The sequence below is a fragment of the Protopterus annectens genome, chromosome 6.part0, assembly GCF_019279795.1.
Source record: "Protopterus annectens isolate FY-2018-M chromosome 6.part0, PAN1.0, whole genome shotgun sequence".
NCBI classification, from domain to species: Eukaryota; Metazoa; Chordata; order Ceratodontiformes; family Protopteridae; genus Protopterus; species Protopterus annectens.
The window spans coordinates 895,513,348-895,539,770 of record NC_056737.1 but is presented as its reverse complement, the minus strand read 5'-3'; the positions used below and the strand labels follow the sequence as shown (position 1 = coordinate 895,539,770).

Sequence of the window (26,423 nt, the reverse complement as noted above, 5' to 3'; positions counted from 1 at the left end):
GTAGATCCGATTTAACCAGCTCCATAAAATAAAAAGTATTGAATATGAAATGTGTGAGCACTGATGTAAGAGACTACTTGAAAAATAACAATAATAACAACGATGTAGGCAGCTGGGACCGAGTGAAGTCCACACATGAAAGTGTGAAAATAGAAATGTAGACTAAGGAATGTGAAGTATGGAAATGTAACAATGGAGTGAGGAACTACTGGAAACAATCTAGTAAGGTGGGATGAATCGAATCACGTATGAATGTAAAAGGTGGAAAAAGTGATGAGAAAGAAAGGTGGCAGGGAGCTGTACATGTCACAAGAAAGAGGCTGGTATGCAAAATGTGTGTATGTGTCTGGAAGGAAAAACAGGAAGAATGCATGACCATGAGGGTATGTTGGGAGGGAGAGGGAAAAGGGGGAGGAAAAGGAAACAGCTGTCTGTGTGATGCATATGAAAGAGAAAACAAATGGAGGGCACAACTTGGAGTCAAGAGAGGATTAGCGCAGTGATCTGCTTTTGAGATGGGGCTTGCGAAACAGTGTCATTGAGGCCCATGCCCTGTGGGCGCCCAATCTCAAAATCCAAAAGTTCAGCATCTTCTGTCCTATTGACAATGTGCCCCTGGGCGCTAGTAGGAGTCTCAACATGAAGGACCTGGAAGAGGAAGACATGATGAGAACCATTGTTGAGCATGTGTCTGGCTAGGGCACTACTATTGTCATGTCTATTGTAACAGTAATAGTGGTCTCTGATCCGTTCTCTCAGTGTACGGTTGGATTTCATTTCATATTCAATACTTTTTATTTTATGGAGCTGGTTAAATTGGATCTACTTCATGATCTACATCATGAATCCTTCATGAAGTTCGTGATCCAGCTCGTCTCTTCCCCACGAGCTCCACAATTTCATTAACAATTTTCAATTTTTAATTTTTAATTCTTATTTCTGATTTTAACTTCAGCATCAACCCATAGAGCTACTAGTTTATATTATTGGTTATTTATACTTGTCTTCATGTTGTTGTTCTTTATGCATGATATGTACCAGTTTTAACAAGTGCTAAGGTTTGTGTGTGTATGCATGATTCACAATATAGCTGTTTAGAAACTTCCTAAATACAATAGTACTGTCACTTTAAATCAAACAAGAAGGATTTACTTCCTGCCTTCACTATGTATGCGGTGATGTCATTTCCGCCACATCATAGTGCTATGGATTCCTTCACTTAAACAGTATGGGATATTTGAATCAACAGGTTTTTCAGATGTTTTTAATAAGGTCAGTTGATTTTTAAATTTGTAAAAGTATATAAAGGTTGTGTGTTTGTTTTTTGTTTTTGAAGAAGAAGGGGGTACACCGCAAAAGCGCTTACCTAATTAAATAGTTTTAGTTTTGGTTGTTTTCATTCTTATAACAAGAAAGTTGCCGTTTGAGTTGGAGTTTTTTGGAGCTAACAAAGAATTGATACAAGAACTATTTGACTGCATTACGGGATTGTATGGTTTGCTTTACCATTATCAAAATAACAAGAGCAACAGTTGATACAACGATAGTTTCTCTGAGAACCATTAGAGATGGTTTCAGTTTCTGTGAGAACTATTAGAGTTGGTTAAGCGTTAGTTAAGCTTTATACTGAACATGGTCTGTTTTGCATTGACTGGAAAGGGTAACTAATTATTACAACTACTGGAACAGAATTTATTGTTTTGAGGCTACGGCTCTGATATAATTTGGTTGTTTTACAGCTGCATTTATACAACCAATACAAGTTGCTGCTAGTTCTATTGTTTTTACATTTGTAGCTCAGGGTTGGGTGTTTATTCTATATGCCATTTCTTCGCTTTGGGTGTTTGGAAGGAGCTACACATCAATCGTTATCCATGGAGAGGGTCAGAGACTCAATAAACACAAAACTTAGATGTTTTCTAGATGACAATATCAATCCTTTGTTTGAGGTCAATGAGACAATGGTGGATATGATTAAGGACCTCAAAAGGATTTTGAGAATGAATTATACAGAATTAAAAGACTTACTAGCCTGTCTGAGCAACAATATTATTCCCAGGGGCCTTCGATTTTCACACACCTACACCTATGGATAATAACCCCGGCATTACTAGCCGAATGGCAACAAATTAACATTCGAATACATGAACCTACTGATTAATTTCTTTCGACCGATGGAAGATAGTGCCAAAGATAATGCTATTGAAATACAAGACAAACTAATGGAGCAATGTGGTGTTGAAGAAATTGAAATCTATTTACAGGAGACAATGGAGAGATTGAATAGATATGAGAAGAACCTCCTTAACAATAAAAGAAAGAAGATGGCTAGAGACTTTCATGATTTTTCCCATAACAATGTCTTTGTATGGCCAAGAACCTTAAGGCCAAGCTGGACACAGAGGCAGTGACACGAATACAAGGACACATAGACCTATTAATAGACCACGTAATACAGATGGGAATGAGCAATCTGTTGACAATACAGCACCAAGCAATAAACATACCACCAATAAGGAAGATAGCAACATAAAGAATCCATTGGACTCAACTAAATCCCTCCATACAGAATCTATTGAACCACTGGGATCCAACAACCTGGGCCCCAAGGATACCTCCACAAGTGTAATCAACCCACCAGATGGGAATGAATCAGTATATGAAAGATATAATGAAAATGAAGTCCTACACTCTGTGGCTGAAATGGATGGAACCAGAAGCATAGGTGATTCAGCCACTACACTTGCAGGAGCAGTAAGGAAGAGAATTCAACAGGATGGACAAGGTAACTCGGGTTTCCTTCCCATCCGAGGGAGCAGGCGATCCTTGGAAATAGACAACAACAATGCAGCAAAGAGGAAAGACCTCCCACAAACACAACGAACATTACAAAAATACTGGAATTCCAGCCTTTGAATAATCCCAGACATGCCCAGAGTACAGGAGACCTCACCAATTTAGTACACAACATATCCAAATATACTTTATCTGATGATGAAATCAGTGTACTAAATAAGGGGCTATCCTTTATACCAACGACAAATATGGATATCAGTCAGGCTCTCCTATCTGTGAGATTATTCATTCGAAAAATTTCTTTAAAAATAATGTTTGGTTCTGAACAAAATCAGATTTCCATCATACAGGTCTTAAGAAGAGAAGTGTTTCACACTTACAAACAAACCATGAGACTTTTATTAAAGTAGTTGAATCTGAGTTATATGAAGCCTTGTCACGTCCATGTTCTCTCAAGAACAACTTAACATACCAGGAAAATCAAGCACTACTCAGACTAAGACAAAATAATGATATCATCATAAAAGCGGCAGATAAAGGGGGTCCTATTGTCGTGTTAGACAAAGAGTATTATTGTCATAAAATGAGAGAATTATTAATCAATGGATCCTATCAGGTTATCTCCTTTGATGAGGTCTCAGTTATACAAGAAAGGTTGAGTAATTCAATAGATGAATGCAGGAATCTAGGGTTAATAGATTCGAATCTCTACTCATACTTTGAGGTAGAATTCCCACTTATACCGACTATAAGTGGGCTACCAAAGATTCACAAAAACTTGCATACTCCTGAACTAAGACCAATTGTTTCTGGAGCGGGCTGGTTGACAGAACCGATTTCTATATACTTGGACAATCAACTTAAAAAATATCTTGTGGATTATTCACCAGTCGACACAGAACAGTTCCTGAGAAGCCTCTTCACCACAATGAATACTACATCAGCACATGACAATGTGATACTAGCGACTATGGATGTAGTGCACATGTATTCCAAATGACCAGGGAATAGCTTTTCTCACAACTTTCCTCTCTAAATACAGTCAGCTTACACATTCAAAATAGACTTTCTTTGTCTTCTCATGGAGATGGTCTTAGAAAACAACGTCTTTATATTCCAGGACACCTGTTACAAACAAACCAGTGCAGTAGCCATGGGCACCAAACTTGGTTATGGCTGAATTTGAAGGAAGATATATGAGTAACATCAAAGAAATACTGTTTTTAAAAGATTTGTTGATGATCTCTTTTTTTTTAGCGAGGCTCTTTACAGAGCTTATTGGAGTTTCATACATACCTGAATGGAGTCACAGATTTCATCAAGTTCACTTTGAACTATTCCACAGAATCGCTAGATTTTCTGGATGTGAGGATACAATTGACAGAAGGACATTTTAACACCAGTGTGCACAGGAAAACATGCTATAAGGCATCTTTTTTACATAGACAAAGTATGCACAATCCACAGTTGTTCAGCAACATAATCAAGGGACAGGCGATGCGTATATCCAGCCAGAACACACAATTCAAGAGAGAATTGGAAGTTTTACACACAGGCTTAATCACTAGAGGATATAACACAAATGAAATAAGGGATGTGTACTCCACCATGGATGAAATCAGACAGGAGAGGGCACAACCTTATTTATATATACTAGACCCAGAAGGAATAATGCAATGGAGTTTGAACATATAGTGATACCCTACAGCAACAATGTGCATATTTTCAAGGATGTTGTATTCAAAAGCTGGAATATTCTAACATGTGATGACAAAACAAAAACAATAGTTGGCCCTCATCCCAGATTTACATACAGTAATATGTCCAATCTTAAACAATTATTAGAATCCAGCAATAATTCTACAATACTGAGAACAGGACTTGAGAAAACATCGAAATGTATGGAATGTGCACAGTGCTGCTATGTGGATGAATCCCACTATTTCAAGCATCCGGATAGTGGCAGACTCTGGGAACTCCGATTCGATGCTTCCTGCATGAGCCGCAATATAGTCTATGTAGCTCACTGCAGCACTTGTTTTTGTTATTACGTTGGAAAATCCAACCGTACACTGAGAGAACGGATCAGAGACCACTATTACTGTTACAATAGACATGACAATAGTAGTGCCCTAGCCAGACACATGCTCAACAATGGTTCTCATCATGTCTTCCTCTTCCAGGTCCTTCATGTTGAGACTCCTACTAGCCGCCAGGGCAACATTGTCAATAGGACAGAAGATGCTGAACTTCGTTGGATTTTGCCCACAGGGGCATGGGCCTCAATGACACTGTTTCGCTCAAGCCCCATCTCAAAAGCAGATCACTGCGCTAATCCTCTCTTGACTCCAAGTTGTGCCCTCCATTTGTTTTCTCTTTCATATGCATCACACAGACAGCTGTTTCCTTTTCCTCCCCTTTTTCCCCCTCCTAACATACCCTTTCGTCATGGTCATGCATTCTTCCTGTTTTTCCTTCCAGACACATACACACATTTTGCATACCAGCCTCTTTCTTGTGACATGTACAGCTCCCTGCCACCTTTCTTTCTCATCACTTTTTCCACCTTTTACACATTCATACGTGGATTCGCATCCCGTCCCACCTTACTAGATTGTTTCCAGTAGTTCCTCACTCCATTGTTACATTTCCATACTTCACATTCCTTAGTCTACATTTCTTGGAGCTTTCTGCCACTATTTTCACACTCTCATGTGTGGACTTTATCCGGTCCCAGCTGCCTACATCGTTGTTATTTTTCAAGTAGTCTCTTACATCAGTGCTCACACATTTCATATTCAATACTTTTTATTTTATGGAGCTGGTTAAATTGGATCTACATCATGAATCCTTCATGAAGTTCGTGATCCAGCTCGTCTCTTCCCCACGAGCTCCACAATTTCATTAACAATTTTTAATTTTTAATTTTTAATTCTTATTTCTGATTTTAACTTCAGCATCAACCCATACATAGTTTGCATATACTCTACATCTTAGAGCTACTAGTTTATATTATTGGTTATTTATACTTGTCTTTATGTTGTTGTTCTTTATGCATGATATGTACCAGTTTTAACAAGTGCTAAGGTTTGTGTGTGTATGCATGATTCACAATATAGCTGTTTAGAAACTTCCTAAATACAATAGTACTGTCACTTTAAATCAAACAAGAAGGATTTACTTCCTGCCTTCACTATGTATGCGGTGATGTCATTTCCGCCACATCATAGTGCTATGGATTCCTTCACTTAAACAGTATGGGATATTTGAATCAACAGGTTTTTCAGATGTTTTTAATAAGGTCAGTTGATTTTTAAATTTGTAAAAGTATATAAAGGTTGCCTTGTGTGTTTTATTTTGTCTGAAGAAGCGGTGGGGTACACCGCGAAAGCGCTTACCTAATTAAATAGTTTTAGTTTTACTAGCTTGAACCGCATGGTTGTTTTCATTCTTATATCAAGAAAGTTGCCGTTTGAGTTGGAGTTTTTTGGAGCTAACAAAGAATTGATACAAGAACTATTTGACTGCATTACGGGATTGTATGGTTTGCTTTACCATTATCAAAATAACAAGAGCAACAGTTGATACAACGTATAGTTTCTCTGAGAACCATTAGAGCGTTGGTTAAGCTTGTTACTGAACCGCATGGTTTTTTTCATGTTACTTACAGTTTCTGTGAGAACTATTAGAGCGTTGGTTAAGCTTTATACTGAACCGCATGGTCTGTTTTTTCAGTTTACAACGGCAATTGATTCTTTCTAAAATTTTTGCATTGACTGGAAAGGGACAGTGTGCTGCAAGGAAGTAACTAATTATTACAACTACTGGAACAGAATTTATTGTTTTGAGTGATATATCAACGCACCAGACTTTATTTATACACATGCTGATGGTTTGACGTGCTCCATTTGGTTGTTTTACAGCTGCATTTATACAACCAATACAAGTTGCTGCTAGTTCTATTGTTTTTACATTTGTAGCTCAGGGTTGGGTGTTTATTCTATATATATATATATATATATATATATATAACATATTGCACTTGAAATTCCAAGCACTCATATATTCCATATCCATCTATCTATAGATATATAGGTAAATAGATATAGATACATATAAATAGTATGGCTGTGATTCAGAAAGGATTACTGCAGGTGTGAACTCTTAACACCAGACGCTCCTCGTGGTAACTCTTTCCAGTTCATAGACTGCCCTACCACTGAGGTTTACGACTAGCTGGCATCAGCACAGAGGGTAGTCCCACTGGCCAAGCTGCATCCTACTGAGGCAATCTGGGGGAACAACAAATGTTAACGACCTATGAGCTCTCCCACAGAAATGTCCATGGATCCTGGTTTAGGCTGCCATCTGTAAATTACCAAAGACAGAGGAATAATTTAACACCATCATAAGATGGTGGTCTGCCTTTCACTTCAGCAGAAAAAATCAATGTGCAGGTAAGTTCAGCAAGTGTTTGCAGAGATGGGGGTGGCAGGTATGTTACTGTACATATGTTGCAGAAGTGTGTGTGTGTGTGTGTGTGTGTGTGTGTGTGTGTGTGTGTGTGTGTGTGTGTGTGTGTGCGCGTGTGTGCGTGTGGTTTTCTGAATGTGTGTTAGTGTAGGAGGCCAATGCCAATGCATTACATGGGCCAACAATGTAAATACTACTGCCTCTATATATCTGACAGTACTAGTGATAAAAAAGGTTGATACAGAATCATGCTAATGAACCAATTACAAGGTCTTCTTCATTGTGGTCATATATATATCTGAACTGTATTTTTCACTAGTCACAAAAATCACATAAGTTGTGAGATCCTTTCTGAATCCCAGGGCCTGTCATTGTGCCAATAGGCCAGTTACAGGGAACAATATGCAATACCTTCTGAACAGTGATGGCAGTTATCTGCAACTCTTCCTGATAAAGGAAACTTGCTAACCCGTATGACTTACTGGTCTCAGTATCCCCTTCCATATCTGCACAGAGTGGATTTGGATCTTACTTCTGCTCCTTGATGCATTTCAGCACTGCTGTAAAACTCTTTAAATACAGCAACACCTTGTCTTAGTGATTGGACTTCATATGGATTACCTGCTTAATTTGACTGCATTACTTTCTAGTCTGTGGATAGTAGGATTTAATTGAGGCAGCTGTGTTCCTAGTACTCATCTCTGCACACTAAGTATAAAGAACCTTGTGTGTGAAGGTTAAGAAGACATGGCACGAATACTGAACAAGCTCTAATGCAAGTAAGGCCTACCAGATTCATTCCCAATACTGTAAGATTGTTTAATGACAGTGAAATAAAGTAGGCTGGGGTATTTAATCAACTTTTCATGCAACTTCCAATTCTGGGAGCATATTCATCAACATTCATTCTTATTAAATACAATTACTCATGTAAAACAACAGCTGGGAATGAACATGCTGTACTCACTTGCCAGGGTTGGATCTCTTTTATATTAGCACATGAAACATTAATAAAGGGTCCTCTTAATGGGATACAGGAATAAAGACTGTGGAGAGCATGAGCCACAGCATATGCTGAATTGTAGACATTGTATGTGTATCTAAAATTAATGACATCATACACAGTATTATCAAGGGAGCTTAACATTTCCTTCCCTGTGCAAAGTGATTTATTTTCCACAATCTGTATCTGTTCTGTAACTGGAATTGGTCTGGAATCTCGCCACTGGCAGTTAAATGCTTTTTCCCACAAAGATGTAATAAAAATGTCATTTGGAGAAGACAGTGGATTAATGCTGTGAAGAAAATCTTTCATTCCATTAATCTGACCCCTGTGGTATATAAATGCAAGGGTGCCGTTAGCAATTTCTTGAACCTTAGTACTATAAAAATCCTCACCACTGGGCCAAGAAATTGTTGAAATCCATATTTTTCCAGTAACATTTAATAGAAATAACTCTTCTATCAGGGGACTGATTTTCTCTGTTGTTGAAAATAAAACAACCACAGTTACTGTGGACATTTTAATGTTTTCTGCAATTTTTTTGGTCCATTCCATAGAGTTATGATTGGGGATAATATCAAGAAAAGCCACACAGCCCCCTGCTTTGATAAACTCTTGTTTAAGATCGAGACTTCCTTCATTGCCATAGTCATTATCAGAGGCAACAATTCCAATCCACTTCCAGCCAAAATGAATCAGTATTCGGGCAATTCCAATAGACTGATATTTAGTGTTTGGGACAATAGCAAGAAATGAAGGAACTTGTGTCTTATCCTGGACAGAAGGAAGAGTTGAACCATGACTGATCTACAAAATATAATAATAGTAACATAAAAATGAGTAGCTAAAACGGATTTAGAGGACATTGTTCAAAAGGGTACAAAATACATATTTGAGAAGTGCCCAGCTTATCAATTTAGCTGATATTGGCATTTTTATAAATACAGAGCTACACCTGTTCCACAGTACACTTGTTGGATTTCATTCTACATTGTTGTTGACCTGGGTGTGTAGATAGACCTCAATACTTAATGTCTGACATGGTGAAGAAGGGAGCAACATTAACTGGTAGTTGATTAGCTTATCTTTTGAAAGGGAGGGTCTAAGGGTTTACATGATATAAATAGAACTGCAGGAGGATACCAAGTCCAAGTAAGTGTGTGGTATGTGTGCATGAGTGCCTGTGTATGACTGTGTGTGTTTGAATTTTATGTGTATGTGAGCAGTACAGCTTCTGTGGGGTTTTCTTCATTCAGAAGCTGCTGAAAGTATCACTTCTATCTGCTTTGATAACCTGTGTACTATGGAAAAGGTGTAACTCTGCGTGTGTGTGTGTGTGTGTGTGTGTGTGTGTGTGTGTGTGTGTGTGTGTGTGTGTGTGTGTGTGTGTGTGTGTGTGTGTGTGTGTGTGTGTGTGTGTGTGTGTGTGTGTGTGTGTGTGTGTGTGTGTGTGTGTGTGTGTGTGTGTGTGTGTGCATGCACTCATGCGCATGACTGTGTGCATTTGTATGTGTACTTACGTGCATGTATTGGGATAACAACAGTCACTCTGCAGCCATCTCAAAGTAAAATTTACATCACATAATGTCTTTGCTTTTTATAGTTTGGTCCTGAATGACAAGGAATAGTCAATGGCCCATATCTGGATGGCCTAAAATGTTCATCTAGTAACTTCATTGAAGGATTGGAAGAGAAAGAGGAATCCAGTATTAAAAAGTATAATGAATGTGACAAACCAAAAGGAAAAATGTTGCTTTATAAATTGCCTACCAATTGCCATTCTACCAACTAAAGGCACTAGATGCATTATTAAAATTAAATATGTCTTCAAGTTAAATTGTTATCAGGACTCAAACTATAGAAAAAATAGCAGTAAGAAAAGAAAAAAATACCTTAAGAAATAGTTTGTGCAGTTGGAAGACGAAGGATAATAACATTAACAGTCAGGCTGAGTGCAGGCTCCATGGATAAGTGGGATCAAGCCCTGACTATGCCTTAAGCTACTAATCCAAAACACACACTGTCAGCAGTCATTAAATCTTGAAAAGGTTTTCTTGTATAGTCAAACACCAATAGCAGCAACCAAAGAATTCAGCTTTATGACTTAATCTACCAGGGTTTGAAGACCACGTTCAGGCAGTAAGGACACAAGGTAGAGGACTGAGTTGCCAGTGCTAGCCCTCCCTCAAGGCAGGATGTTGAATTTTACCAGATTATCTCTTACAGGAATATGCAGTAACCTACAGCTTACATGCATGATGCCAAGTAATATTGGCTGGGGAGCAAGGCGTAAGCAGATGCCTGTCATCACATGTACAGAAGCCTGCCGTGATGAGGACAAGACCCAGATGAGTGATCCTAACCTCGTTGGAACATTTCTTTCCCCTGCCAGTATTCTCTTTCCCCTACATAAAAATCTTTAAGTTCATTATAGGATTGCAGCTCAGAGACAGACAACTATGGAGGAGACTGTGAATTGGCAATACAGGAGGATCCCCCAGAAATTCTGACTGAGAAAAGGCTGTTTGAAAAGAGATAACATTCAGTATTTAGATTAATATTCCATTTAGATATCATATTATAAGAGAAAATAGGATGACGTTTATAAGAGGACAAGGGTATGAGGCCAGACATAGAAGCAACTGAACTTCATGGAAGGAATTTGTTAAGGAAATTAGGACGCTGAGGTCATATAAGATCCCAGAGCTAGGGCACACCTTTTACCAGGAATCAATGACAACTTGTCCATCAAATGTGTACTAAAGTGGTTGTCTTATAATAGATAACAGAATTTAAACACCTTACAAATTTAACAACAATATACTTGTAGTTTAGTTCATTGTCCTTTAAGTTAGGCTATTTAGCATATGTGAGTATACAAAATTAAAATTAATTTAATAGGGTCTGTTTCTATCTACCAGTTGTAGAAATGTAATGTAATATATCTATATTTATTTACATCTAAAAAAGTTAATATAGAATATGATTTTAAAACTATGAATTTTTTATGTTATATCATGTTATATAAGTAACTTTTATACTTGAGTTTCTGCTGCTAGTATTTGATTTAAGTAACATCAAATCATGCCTGATATTACCTAATTGTAACATTGTTTTAAGGTTACTATGGTAACAGTTTTACTAAGTAATGCACTTGTTCTTGATTGGTACTAACACTTTTTAACAACATAAGAACCCTTGATATCAGATATTCCGCTGTTTGTCTGATGAAGGCTGGACATTGGTTCGGCCGAAAGCGCTTACGTGTATCTGGAATTATTAAATCCTTTTATATACTTTCAGGCTGTCTCCATTTGTGTTTCTACTCGCTTTTGGTCGTTTTGTGGATAATTAGTAATGTACCTAATGCAAAAGAACAGACAGTAACGTAAGCAAATCCAGTGTACTTCAATTCAAAAAACTAAAACCAATACAAAGTCACTGTAACCATGAACCGCTCAATAAAAAAGCTTATATATATACATACACACACACACACACACACACACACACACACACACACACACACACACACACACACACACACACACACACACACACACACATGTAATTGCCAACATCACTTTATCCAGCTTATTGAAAATGCATAACAAGGCAGTAATCCCACCAGGAGTCAATAAAACACTCAACAGTGATCTTATCATATGCATATACACACATCAGTTTAATGACTATAATGAAATGTGTGCATGCATATGTGTTTGTACAAATAATGCAAACTCCTGATCTGGCAACATATAACAAGTATTTGCCAATGAAGAATGTTGGCTTACATCACACTTGATCTTCACCAATAATGGATAAAATGTGTGGCTAATACAGTGAGAAAGTACAAGACAAGTAAACTATAACAATGATCTTTCTGTGCGTTCCAAATGTTTACGTTGCACAGCTTACTGTATATGGGTGGTGACCATATATATTTTTTATCTTGCTACCAGTTTTCACATCCCTGGTAATTTGTGCTAAAAGGTGTGTTGTATTGTAAACTTGGGTTTTGAACAATTTATTGCAACAGTTGCTACATCAAATATATTATTAGACTTCAAGCATATCTGTCTAAAGTACGGAAGTGTGGTTATCCTGTCTTCTGAAGGCAATGGAATTACGAATTATGAACCAACTTAAATGCCAACATATGCGCATTTAAATATTTGATTTCAGTTTCATAATTGTCATTTCCATACCTTTTGTCAAATTAGGAGACTTTTTATATTTTTACCTGTGTATTGTATGGAAGAAACAACTATGACTGTTTTGCACAGTAAATAATCAGGGCAGATTGGCAATATATCACAGTGGGGAAGGCCTACAGCTGCTTATCAGTTGCATTCTGTAGGCTTCCATTTAAATCCATCACTCTTTTCTAGCATACTGATTAAGATCTTCACCTCCCATACATAAGGTACAAGGTTTGAACCTGATCTCCAGCCAATGCCTGTTTGGAGTCTGCATATTCTTCCTGTACCTCTGTGAGGTTCTTCCCACCTCTGAAAAAAAAAAACATGCTGAGTGTTTGCATCTCAAACTAACAAATGAATGGAGATGTCAGCAGAAGCACAGACTCTACATGGTGCACTGTAGAGGGAAGATGTGTATATACTAACCACTTTGGGCATCTACTGTAGTTGGTGTTCAGTATCATCAAAACAGGACAACACAGATCACAGACTTTGTGCCATGGCAGGGCTAACCACTCAACAGTGTAAAATATGTCTGTAGGTGATTTGGTCAAATTAGGTATGGGTATTTGCCAGGGATAAGTGGGTTGAGGACCCAGCCTACTCTGACCTATTCCAGGGACCCATGCTAATAGTGGGAGGAATGTATGTGTCCGCCATAAAGCCCAGCAACCCAGGATCATTAAGCTAATGCCCGGCCAGTGTCCACTTGCCCAGCCTGGGTTTCCTGGGATAGCTCTGTTGTGTGAAGGTTGTTCATAAAACCAATAAACCTGCCAAACATGAACTAAAAAGTGCTACACTCAGTGTAGCCCACTGACAGGATGCAGCTTGGAAGCTGATGACATAACGGTATGGAGGAAGCAGGACATCCGATGTATCCAAGAGACAAGATAGAAGATAGCGCACAAAAACACTTGGCTTGGGATCTAGAACCTACTACTCAAGAGGAGGACAGATTAGAAATGGTGTGAGAATTGTGGTGAGAGAGAGCCTTCAGATGGCAGGATATCGTCAGAATTAGTGACAGACTCATAGCAATCAGACTCAAGCCTAATAATAGGGCAATATTAATAATCTCAGGCTATACCCCACAGCAGGGTTGTGACAGTGAGGAAAAGAGTGCATTCATAAAGAAGTTGCAGAACTACTAGATAAAGCAGGATAACATGAATTGGTGTTGATAATGGGTGACTTGAATGCAATTATCAGGACAGACAAAACAGGATATGAGGACTGCCTGGGTCCACATGGGTTCTAGATTTCTGTCTGGCAAATGGCATGATAGTAGTCAACACATGGTTCAGCGAGATACAGTTATAAGATCACATACCAGAGTGGTCAACATGCAAATCAGGAAGACTTTCTCTTATTAAGTAATGGGCACTGGCATAGAATCAGTGATTGCAAAGTCATCCCCGGCTAAACAGTCAGCCCACAGCATAAACCACTGGTTGCCCCAATCAGCTTCAAGCAAGGCTCTAAGGTCAAAAGAGACCAGGCTGAAGACTTGGAAGTTGACTGGAGAGAAAACACAGCAGTTCAAGGAATTACTGAGGGCTCTAGCAATTCAAGAAGAGGAGGAAATAGGTGGAGCTGAACAATGGCAGTGCCTCAAAACAGCATGTGTGAGGACACAGATATCCTTCAGAAGGGCCTCACAGAAACGGATAACTGGTGCCAGAGCCATGGCCTAAAGTTAAACGCCAAGAAATGCATAGTCATACCCTTCGGGAAAAACAAGTTTACCCCTAGCTACCATATAGGTGGCAATCCAATGAGCACAGAAGAAGTCATCAGGGATCTGGGGACCCAGGTTGACAGTAACCTTTTGTTTGACACTCATGTTGCCAAAGTAGTTAGGAAAACCTTCTACATTGCTCACCTGATCATGAAGGGATTCACATCTAGATCAAGGGATGTCATCATCCCCCTGTACTCATCACTCATTAGACCTATGATTGAGTACAATGCCTCATTCGGAATGTATCTGACCCGACACCTGCAGCAGCTGGAAAGGCCCCAAAAGTTCCTCACCAAAAGGATAAAGGGTCTCAAAAATATGTCTTATGCTGCCTGACTGAAAGAACTCCAGCTCTATTCAGTCGCATACCACTTGCTCAGAGGTGACCTGTGCCTGACATATAAGGCCATGTTAAACCCAGATTTGATAAATATGCTTCACCTCAAAAAATCTAGATCCCTCAGAACCACAAGGGCGGGAGACTTAAACCTTGACACGGTTATTAATAGAACGTGCTGGAGGGACAGATTCATCACCCAAAGACTCCCTATGCTGTGGAACAAAATCCCGGTACATGTGAGGCAGAGCACCTCGCTGGCCTTGTTCAAGAGGAATCTTGACCAATGGATGGGAGATCGCAGATATACCCCAGGGATTACCTCAGTGTCACTGCTTGACAGAGGCACAGCAAAATAATAGGCATAGTTTTCTTCAAACTAAAGGGGTGGCGAAAGTCACATAACTATGGGCTAGGCTTATAAATGCCCTTGGGCAGATAGCCTAGTATGAACCTATGAACCTATGAACCTATGATATGTGGCCGAGCCAGGTATGGAAATAACGTACATAAAGAAAGCTGGTGGTAAATGTCAGAATAACAGGAAGTCATCAAAAGAAAGAAAGAGTGCAGGAAAAAGTGAAGATAGAAAAGACAGACCAGGCAAGGAAGGAAAACTGGTTAGCTAACAAAGAAGATAAGAAAAGAGTTGCAACAGCAAGGAACAGGGCATCGAAGGCACTCTACCAACTTCCAGAAAGTGACTCAGTAGGCGGCAAAAAGAAACTATACCAGGTTGCAAGACAGGAGTAGACAGATAAAGAAGATAGACACCCTTCATAAGGGATGCCAGCAACAACCTGCTCGCCAGTCTACAGGGCATGAAAGGCAGATGGAAGGAGTAGTTTACACAGCTTCTGGAGCGTTTCTCCCTGGGCCTCCACTGAAAATTGACTTTATTCCAAGTCAGACTATCCCGGTAAACAAATGTTAAAAAAAAAAAAAAAGCTTCTGAATAAAGAAAACCCCACAGAAGCTGTACTGCTCCAGACACTGGCTATGATGAGAGAAGAAAAGGAACCCACCCTAGAAGAAGTAACAATAGCACTAACGAAAACGAAGTCAGGGAAAGCAGCAGGCTCAGATGAGGTCACAGCATATACGATAACAATGCAAGGTGACATAGGGGGGAAATGGCTCCTGATGGTACACATAGTAGTTTGGAGATAAAGGCACATCCTAGATTACTGGAGAATAAGCATAGTCATATCAGTCTACAAGAACAAAGGGAACATCCACAAGTGTGGACAGTACAGAGGTATCAAACACCTGTCCCATTGCATGAAAGTTCGGGAGAGGGTGAATGATAAACAGAAAATGCAGAATAGTAGTAAGATGGGAAGTGAGCAATTCTGATTCAGATCAGGATGTAGCACAACTAACCTGATGCTTGCAGTGATACAGATAGTTGAAAAGAAGTTAGAGATGAGGAAAGACTCCAACTGGGCATTAATAGACTTGGAGAAAGTGCATGACAAGTTCCCAAGAAAGCTGATTTGGGGCAGTACTGTGGTGGTTCAGGGTCCCAGAAACATTGGTAGAATTAGTGCAGGCTATGTATGACTCAAGTATGAACAGTGTTCAGTCTCACAGAAGGGTTCCCAGTGTGAGTGGGTTTTCACCAGGGTTCAACTCTGAGCCCACTGCTGTTCATACTGATGATGGACTACATTAGCAAACACACAAATAATGGAAGCAAGTGCTGTAGAAAAGACCATAAACTGTAAGAATACAGCACAGACAGCACATATGTTTCACTTAGTGGAGTGCTATCTCTGTGCTGTATTTTTACAGTACATTAGCAAACAGGTCGGAGGGGACAGTTTAACATAGTCGCTGTATGCAGATGATGTGGCATTACAGGCAGACTCTGAGCTGGAACTTCAGCAAAGGATAGAGGAATATGATGCAAAACTGAAGGCACATGGGTTAAGACTAAGTACAGATATGACAGTGGTAATGACAGTAAATTGGAGAAATCAGAAGAAGCTGAGAATTGAGATAGAAGGGAGGATAGTGGAACAGGTTAATAGCTTCAGGTATCTGGGAGGGGTGGTGAGGAGAAGGGAAGTTTGAATGAAGAGGTCAAAGCTAGAATCAAAGGAGCTAGAGTATCAGGTGTAGTGTATGACAGAAGAATGCCTAAGAAGCTGAAAAGCAAGGTGTACAAAACCATGGTGTGAACAGTACTATTTTATGGCACAAAAACCTGGGCAGTAAAGGCAGAGCAGATGAGAAAGCTAGAGGTGCTAGAAATGAAGTGCCTGAGAAGGCTGGTAGGATGCACACTGTGGGACAGATGAAGAAATGAAGAAATAAGAGCAGAAGCCAAAGTAGCTCCATTTGCAGAAAAGGTCAAAGAGAAAAGATAATGGTGGTTCAGGCACATGTGCAGAAAAGCAGAAGACAATCTCTGGAAGAAGATTTGGGATAGACAAGAAGAACGTAAGAGAAAATGAGGGTATATAGCAAACGGGTAGATGGACTGTGTGAGAGATCTGCAACAGTCAGGCCTGAGTGTTGAAGAAAGAAGTGTGGCACTGAATCGAGAGAGAGGGTGACAGTTAACACAACACCCCGACCCCATGCATGTAGAAAATGGGAAGAAGGGAGTGGATGATGGTGATGGTGCTTTTCTTATTCACTGTGTGGTTATGACCAAATGGATGAAATAAAGTGAGGGTTTCAGGTCACTTTGGAAAAAACAAAAGTCTTATCTGTCTGAAAGTGTGGTAGATGCCACTGTTATAAATAATAAACAAAAATACAGCCTCATTTTAAGTGTTTCTTTTTTGGTAATACTGCTGTTATTAATACCACTATTGATGCAACTCATTCTCTAATATATGTTGTATCTGCATAGCTCTCGGCACTTTAGTATAAGTTAAAAGCAAACATGTTTATTTTACAAAGCAGCAAGTCATTTTAAATGCATTGCAGTACTTTTTAAGAAGTCTTGCATATGAACTCCAGACTGCTTTGTACATATCACAAAAATACTAAGTAATTAAATTACAGCTTTTCTTGGACATATATGCTAATACTAATGTTTTATTACATATATTAATATTTCAGTGTTTGTCTATAAATGAGACATGGTTTTAAGTGCTTCACTGAATTTCTTATTATGTTAGAAGCATATTTTGGTGGTTTTCAGCACAACACTAAGTGCATACATTTTCCTTAGTACAAAGTGATGTGTTGTATGCACTCTAGAAAATTGCCATCCAATTCTAAATTTCAATGCTAGCTGCAAACCATATGTTAAAAGTAAAAACAACTGGAAGTTAACCATAGAATTTAAACAGAAAACTAGAAACATAGGTCAAATTTGACATTTTTTTGTAATTTACATTAGAAGTTAAACACTGAAGAATAATGCAATGAATATAAAACAGCTGTGCTAATAGCTGTTAAAATGTGATTTAAACATTTCCACAGTTTATTGTCAACATAAACATACTTAAATATTGTTATATATCTGCACCACAAGACCACACCTGCATGTTCTATCATATAATATTGAATAATCATGCGACAGTGGCTTATAGTAGATTAATTTAAACCATATAAGACCAGAATACTGGACAGCATTTTTGTCATGCTGATTGTCCTCATTTTTAGTACATATATGTCAGTGGAGGGCTTGGCAATGGCTCCCAACATACAATCATCTGTGAATCCTTGATTGATAAGTGGAGATCAGAGAGACAGATACTGAACAGCAGAGGTCTCACCACAAATCTAGTGGTCACCTTCATGTTCTCATAGGATACTCACTCATTCTCAGAGGGTGATTCCTATATCTAATTCCTGGTTAATTTGGAGTTCTTTCAGTTTATTATATTTGCATGCGATATGGTAAAGAATGCCTTGGTGTAGTCAATGTATACTATGTGGACAGCTTGGCCACAGTCAACAACCTGAATAATCTGCCTGACGAAGTTTACAGGATTCATTAGACAAAATCTACCCTTGGTAAAGCCAAACTGCTGAGGGTCATGTCTGGTAAGAGTTTTGATATCATAGTTAATTAGAACTATTATGATATGTTCCATGGCTTTGCATATAAGAATTGTTAGGCTAATGGGCCTGTAATTCCCACCCATGCTGAGTGGCATAGCAACAGGTGTGTACCACTCATGTGGGACAAAGTCAAGTAGTGGTTCAGGCTGAAGAGTATAAGGAGTGGGTCCACTAATGTTTACTTTGTGCTATTCATTAGGCAACTGGTATGTTGTTATACCTCATGAATGGCATATTCTTCATTCTGGAGAGTACCTTTAGTGCATGCTCTCTTGTGATGATTGGAGACACGAATCATTCAGGGATAGGTGAGTTTGGAATAGATGTCTCAGCAGTGAAGTTGGCACTAAATTTATTAGCTAGTATGTTAGCAATACCCACTGGGTCTCAGTAGTTGGTCCATAGCTTTCAACTATGCATATTTTTGCAGAATGTCTAGATTTTTGACTCATATTTTTGGTCCGTTTTTCATAAAATTGTGGTTGCCTGACAACTTAGTCGTAAATCACTAAAGACTTAAGTTAAAGCATAATGATAGACATTTGAGTTTCAGACTTCATCATACCCTTCAGAAAATTTATGCTAATGCAAAACCTTTTATTCGATCAACTTTCTACATTTGTAAGAGCAATATTTAAAAATTGTCCCTATTTTCGGGGCTTTGTTCCACTTTTATTTATGGCTTTGTCCTGAGTTCTTGTACTAAGAGGTTGAGAGGTATGACCATAGTGAATAAACCTAAACTGATGTCAGGTGTTACTTCTTATTTTAAAATGAAGCACTTGGAGCCTTGAGTCACTCAAACAGACTTTGGGCAGGATTCACAAAGGCTTGCACGGAGTGTAAGAGACGTGCAACACTCCATGCAAGCCTCGCAATCCAGGAACAGCCCTAAACACCATGTAAGAGACCAGCTAAAATGTCTCTTTCCCAGACTGGGCGTGGACATGCTAAATACCTCACTTGCAACCGAAAGGTATGCAAATGAGGTATATTAGCGATCCACGAAGCAGAAACCAGTCCGTGTAAGAGACGTTTTAGCTGCAGAAATGTACTCAGTTGACAACTGAGTACGTTTCTGCAAATTCCACAACGGAGCCATGTCAGCTCCAAAAAAAGGGTGCATATGTCTCAGGCAGCATGCCAATGGCCAAATATGTGGCCATTGGCAAGGTAACCCGATGCAAAAATATTAAAAATATAATTTTTTTTTTCGGCGATCGCCGATGTTTAAACCCAGCGCAGCCCCGCGCAAACGGGCTGTGCTGTATAAAACCATAAAAAAGAAGGTTATAAAACCACAAATGTGGGTTTCATGCAATACATGGAATGACAATGCAGGGACCAGCAGACCAAAAACAACATGGCCACCGTGTAGTGGTTGCTAAGGGGGGAAGCTGAGTCTAAGACATGTAACTAAGCATTAGTAGGCAATCTCATGTAAATGAGGGTTAGGATACTGAATCTCACAGTCACATAGCAAATGAGCACAGTCTGAGTAGTGTAAGAGATACATAAGGGGGAGGAATAGAGTAGGAGATATGTGACATCACAGGGGGAAATGGTAGAAAGAAATGCAGTTCATTGGAGGTCAGTGTAACATGACAGATGACAGACACAGATCATGGAAAGAGGTGTGCCACTAGATAAGTCAGAGAAAGTCAAGAAATGGAAGGTGTACACTGTTACTTACACCAAAGTTTCTTGCTGGGCGTGCATGCGCACGTGTGTGGGCCATAAAGCGCGAGTAGGGCAGTGTGCGCACGTGTAAGGCAGACTGAGCATGTGGGAGCATGTTGGGAGATGTTTAACACTGTTTGCGCTGGTGTGCGCGCGTGTAGGGCAGGCTGAGTATGTTGGAGGCTGTTGGCAGATGTGTAACAGTGTTTGCGCGGGTGTACGTGTGTTTTAACCCGCATAAGTAGATTCTGAACCTTGTAAGCACGTGTGCGCGCGTGTAAGCCACTGTGAGCGTGTTTCTGATGGTATGCACATTGCTCCCCCCTGAGGAAACAGAAAGGAAAAAGTAGTAACAGAATTAATAGGAAGCTAGCAGGGATAACTGCTGAAGCTAGCAGGTGAAAACAATTAGAAGCAGGCAATTACACAGGCAGAATAGTATCCCAGCCCAGCACGTAAAACTCTGCAAACAGTAGTGCAGGATGTTTCTCTTAAGAGACACTGCAAGACAGGAGTAAGCTAATAGAAGTGAAAACTGAAAAAGCTTCACTCAGAGCAGAAATGTTAGGGGCTGCCATAGCTGTCATAATGAGACATAGGTGACTTGCTGAGGGTGGTGACAATGCAGATGGTGCCAGACAACCCACAGTGAGGAGACGGAGAAGAGTGTACAGGCCCAGGGTCACCTACCACGGGTTACATGAGCTGGAGATAGTAGAGCGCTATAGAGTGGACAGAGAGCTCCTGCAGCAAATTGTTGAGCTGTGCAGGCCACGCCTCACACACAGAACCAACAGAGGGGAACCCATCCCAGTGGAAACCAAGTTATGTGTTGACCTAAGAATACTAGCAACAGGTACCTTCCAGAGACCAACTGGCGATATGATGGGGATATCACAGGCATCAGCCTCCAGGGTATTGCACGAGTTCCTGGATGTCATGTCAGCACATGTCAGTGATCATGTATATTTCCCCAATGCCCGTGAGGTATTGGCAAGCAATATGCGTCTCTTCCAGCAAATAGTGGAATACCCTGAGGTAGTGGGTGCAATAGACTGCACGCACATACGCATCAAAGCACCAGCCGGTGAGCGGGGTAGGGCCTACATTAACTGCAAGGGCTTCCCCTCCATCAACTGCCAGGTTGTGTGCGATGCCCAGGGCATAATAATGAATGTGTGTGCTGGCTGCCCTGGGAGTTACCACGATTCCCACATTTGGCATTTGACGCAGCTGTACCAGACATTTGCCAATGGGGACATCCCACACGGACACCTAGTGGGGGATGCAGGTTATGCACTGGAGCCTTGGCTGATGACACCCATCAGAAATGCACACAGACCTGAACAGGAACGTCATAATGAGGCACACGCACAAACACGTAATGTAATAGAGCGTGTGTTTGGGCTGCTCAAGTCACAGTTCCGGTGTCTGGACACATCTGGTGGAGCCTTGCAGTACACACCAACTACATGTACCCAAATTGTCATGGTGTGTGCTATGCTACATAATATGATCTTGCGAAAACAGCTGCAGCAGGACCAGCATAGGGCTGGGCCAAACAGCCCCCCACCATTGCCAAGGCCATCACAGGCAGAGCGTGACTCGGAGGAGGAACAACCTGAGCCTGCCCCAGTAGGCAGAAGGAGGCGTGCCCAGTATGCCCTGGCCTTGACAAAGTGGCAAAGCATAGCACATACACTGGCTCAGTAGGAACCCTGGGAATGATACCCCCTCTGACTCACTCAAATAATAACAGGGATGCCTAAAATGACATGACCTGCTCACAAACATGTACAGGGAAGTGTAATATGCGCATCTGACAGAGGCAGCCCTGCAGCACCACCTGAGGCATGAATGCCATGTGTTAAGTAATGTAACACCATGTACTATATGCACACCTGAGCACCCTGACTAACATCCACCCTCACCAAGCATGAAGCCACAAAATGACGATGGGATGATCAAGTGCAATAACTGGCTGAAGTAATGCAGTTAGTCAAAAGGGAGCCAATGTGTTTCAGGCTGGGAAGACATGCGGAGCATGACATGATGCACCACCTGCTAGGGGTGGCGTGCACCTATCATGCCATGCCCCATGGATACTGGCAAAGGCTGTCAGTACCCACAGCATGCCCTGAATAGGTAAGTTTCAAAACACAGACCCACCTTCATAGATTCCACAAGGGATAGGAACCTAGATGTAATGCTACCCAGTGCCAGAAGTCTAAACAGCAAGATGTGTGCAGTGTAAACGCACACAGTATGGAGAATGTAGATACCAGTCCTGTAATAGAAAACTGGGTCAAGGCTCACATCAGCACACTAACACTACCAGGTCACACCTCATACTGTGCTGTACAGCCGCAAAACATGGAACAAGCTACAAAAGGAGGGTGACTAGCAATAAATGTCAAGGATAACCACACCCCCATGTTGGTACCACAACAAGAAGCAGCATGGATTAGCCATGGTCAAATACCAATGGCTAAAACCGCCTCCCAGTATATAGCCTGCTGCAGACTACTGTCCTAATACCAGGAACTGCACATGGCCTATGTTGGAATACATGAATATATCAAGCCCCCCAAACCACATTATATTGCTTGACTGAAAATACCCAGACATACACCGGGAGCATTATACTAGCACCAACACAGTAGGAGAAAAGTTCCCAGAATCCATAAACCAAAATGCCCAGGAACAATGTACCACTCCCACAAGAGGGGTAAGCATACTGGATGTGATAATCAGCAACATGTGAACTGGATGGCAAGATGAGAAGTGTATCCCTCACCGGTAAGACCAGACCATAGAGTAATCACACTGGATATACACATCCTGACCCCAGTCCCTGGCCAGAATACCACAGTGAAAACATGTGTAAAGCATAGGTTGCAGCCCTCCAAACTGATGTTGAATCCACGAAAGGCCCTGTGCAAGTGCAGAATATGGGACACACCACAGAACATGTTATACAGGCATTCCATGAACACAGCCAGGAATGCTTGGAGTATGCAATCACAAATAACAACAACACACAATGCCATACACGCAGGCATCTGGCATGCTGGACTCCAGCAATTACCAAACCATGCAAGAGAATGAGGAAGCTACCACATGATAGAGCAAACATAAAAAGGGAAGTAATCACTGACCAGTAGTATGGCAATAACATATGTCCACACATACACTCCACTAAGTCCAGCCACAACAAGTATAATCTATGAATCCAGAGGCAATGTGATGCCAGTACCAAGTACACAGACAACCACAACACCCCCCAATAAATACAAACATATGTGATAGATGCATCCATGTATCCAAACCAGAGGTTGAGCTCCACCAACTCCGTACTGTCAAAACTAGTCAGGAGGAGAAGGTAACCACATACACCACAAACCCAGTCCCACATAGACCTACCACAACTGTAAACCAAACACATAAACACAGACAAATATTCCCAGAGGCCTTAATTACAAACACACCACACCAACAGAAGCCTCCAAAGCAGATCACAAGCAACCACAACCTTCAAACATAGCACATGCAACGAATAGTACGCAAAGCTGGTGTGCCAAACAGTCACAGGCCAGAAGGAGAAACAACATGCCTGACACAGTTGTAATAGGTGTCTGTATAGGCAGACACACTGCTGTCCCACTCACCATACTGAACAAGGGAAAGGGTAGAGTAAGCTGACTGTAGGCTGCCACAAAATGCCACATAACACAAGTACTCAGGTCACCCCAAAGCAAGCAGAAATATGATGCACTCAATGTCCATGCTGGTGTGAATGACCTGAGATGTACCTCCCTGGTCAACATGAAAAGAGACATGGATGATCCCTCTGAGTATGTACCAAAGGTCGGTATGACACTGGCTGTGTGCAGCATCCAACCCTCACCAAGAATGATGCCACAGTACAAACACAGAATGCTTATGTTTAACAGCTGGCACAGTTACAGCTGTCAGTCCAAGAGGGTCTAATGTCTGTCTGCTTGAGATGTCAAGCATGACAAGCCATGCTGTGTTCCAGGGATGGCTTGCACCTGTTACCCCTGTGTGTCTGGATACTGGATAAGGCCTTTGCTGCCTCCATAGAGCCGTATGTAGGCAAGGCCAAAAAGACTACCCACCACCCTAGAAAACATAAGTGGTAGGAAACATAAGGGCAATGCTGACCAATGCCGGATGTGTAAACTGCAATATGCATGCCCCTGAGGCACTTCCCATTATGGAGAACATTGATGTCTGTGCAGTGACAGAAGCCTGCTGCAAGCCTAGTGATAACACACCAGCACAACTAGGTTATACCACATATCATGTGTTATGGCCCCAACACCTGCACCAAAACATCAAAGGAGGGGGAGTATCCATATGCAGCACAGACACCCATATGGCCAGGTAACTGACAATGCACAAAGCAGCGGAGACCACCCATGTGCACCTAAGTGTAGTCCAAACTGCTGTACAGTCTGTAGCATGCGACAGACCACACTCTCACACACAAGAACTCCACCCAAACATCCTGAAGACACTGGACAGTATGAATGTCCCACCAAATACCAGACAAGGTACACACAAATTACCACATAGGGGGCAAACCATTATGTATGCAAGGAGTAATCAGGGACCTAGGGACACAGGTCAACAGTAATCTGTCATGTGACACTCACAATGCCAATGTGGCTAGGAAGATTGTCGATATTGGAAACCGTATCATGAAATGATTCTCAACAGAGGTCACTGTGCCACTGTACTGTTCCCTTATCAGACCCATAATCTAGTACAATGACTCATATGGGATGTACTGTACGTGACACCTGCAGCGGTTCGGAAGACCTCATATTTACCCCACCAACAGGATAAAGGGTGTGAAATATATGTCATATGCTGCCTGGCTGTAGACACCACAGCTGAATGCAGTCACAGACTGCCTACACAGAGGCATTGTATGTCTCTTGTACAAGGCCATGTCCAACACAGGAGTAATGGACATGCTCCACCACAGGAAATCAAAGCCATTGGAGCTGTGAGAGTGACAGATGTCAGCCTCAACACATAATGAAATAAGATGTGCTGGAGGGACAGATACATAACCCAGAGGCTCCCCACACCCAGAAACAGGATCACAATCCATGTTAGGCAGAGCCCCTCACTGACACCCCTCAACAGGAATATTGCCAAGTGGATGGATGATCGTACATGTATACTGGGGTCCTCACTGTGTCACAACCAGACAGAGGCACAGTGAAGAAATTCATAAATGGCCATAATAGAACATAGCAAGGGGTGGCGAAAGACACACACACTCTGGCTAGGCTTACTAATGGCCTAGGGTGTATAGCCTAGTATGAACCCATGAACCTATGAAGATACAAAATGTACAGGACACTAAGGATAATCACAAGGCTTACCCAACTGATGGTAGGAACCATGTTGGGCATCCACAGATATGCTCCGAATCACACAGATATTACAAACAACATAACAAACACACACACATATTGCTAACATACAACCTGTCAGGTGCAGTGCAAACACCCCCCCCCCAGAGTGCAAAATACCTATCCCAGCAGACTGATGGTCCCCTGACATTGCAGATGCTGAGGTAACAGCCATCATCTGCAAAGCAGAACACACAGCAGCAAAGGTATGTGATGGTGTCCTGGGCTGAGGCCAACATGGACTCCAAGAATAATGGAATAACAAATCACACTACTGCCCATTGTTAGCCTTACCACAGGATATGTACCCAAAGAGCAGTGTACAACAACAGTGGTCCATCACAACAAAGGTGTTGCCTGAATGGATACTGCAAACTACCACCCCAGGATCCTGACAAGCTTGTTCTGCACAGCTATGGAAAGGTTCAGTATGTACCACATACAGAAGGTTATTGTGGACCTACTGATACTGGACCCTACACAGTGTGGCTGTTGTAACTGCAGATCCTGCCCCTAAACATGTTTGACCCATTTGAAGCAGTCATTAAGGTCATTGATGAGGGCAATGTGGTCCACACAGCGTAGCTGGACTGTGCACATGCTTCTAGACAATACCGTACGAGTTCAGTATGGATATGTTCACCAGCTTAAATATATACCCCTATGTCAGTAGAGGGGTTGCAAACCAGACCAAGGACAGAACTGACATGGT

At 41.1% G+C, this 26,423-nt stretch overlaps 1 protein-coding gene across 1 annotated transcript in view; it reads right to left on the bottom strand.

The window, feature by feature from the left end:
- The window catches only part of LOC122803912 (extracellular calcium-sensing receptor-like), a 254,532-nt gene that overhangs the window by 162,622 nt on the left and 65,487 nt on the right, over positions 1-26,423 (bottom strand). The window contains exon 4 of the mRNA XM_044073593.1: positions 8,237-9,079. Within this exon, the coding sequence (XP_043929528.1) occupies positions 8,237-9,079 (843 nt within the window). The remainder of the gene's footprint in view (positions 1-8,236; positions 9,080-26,423) is intronic.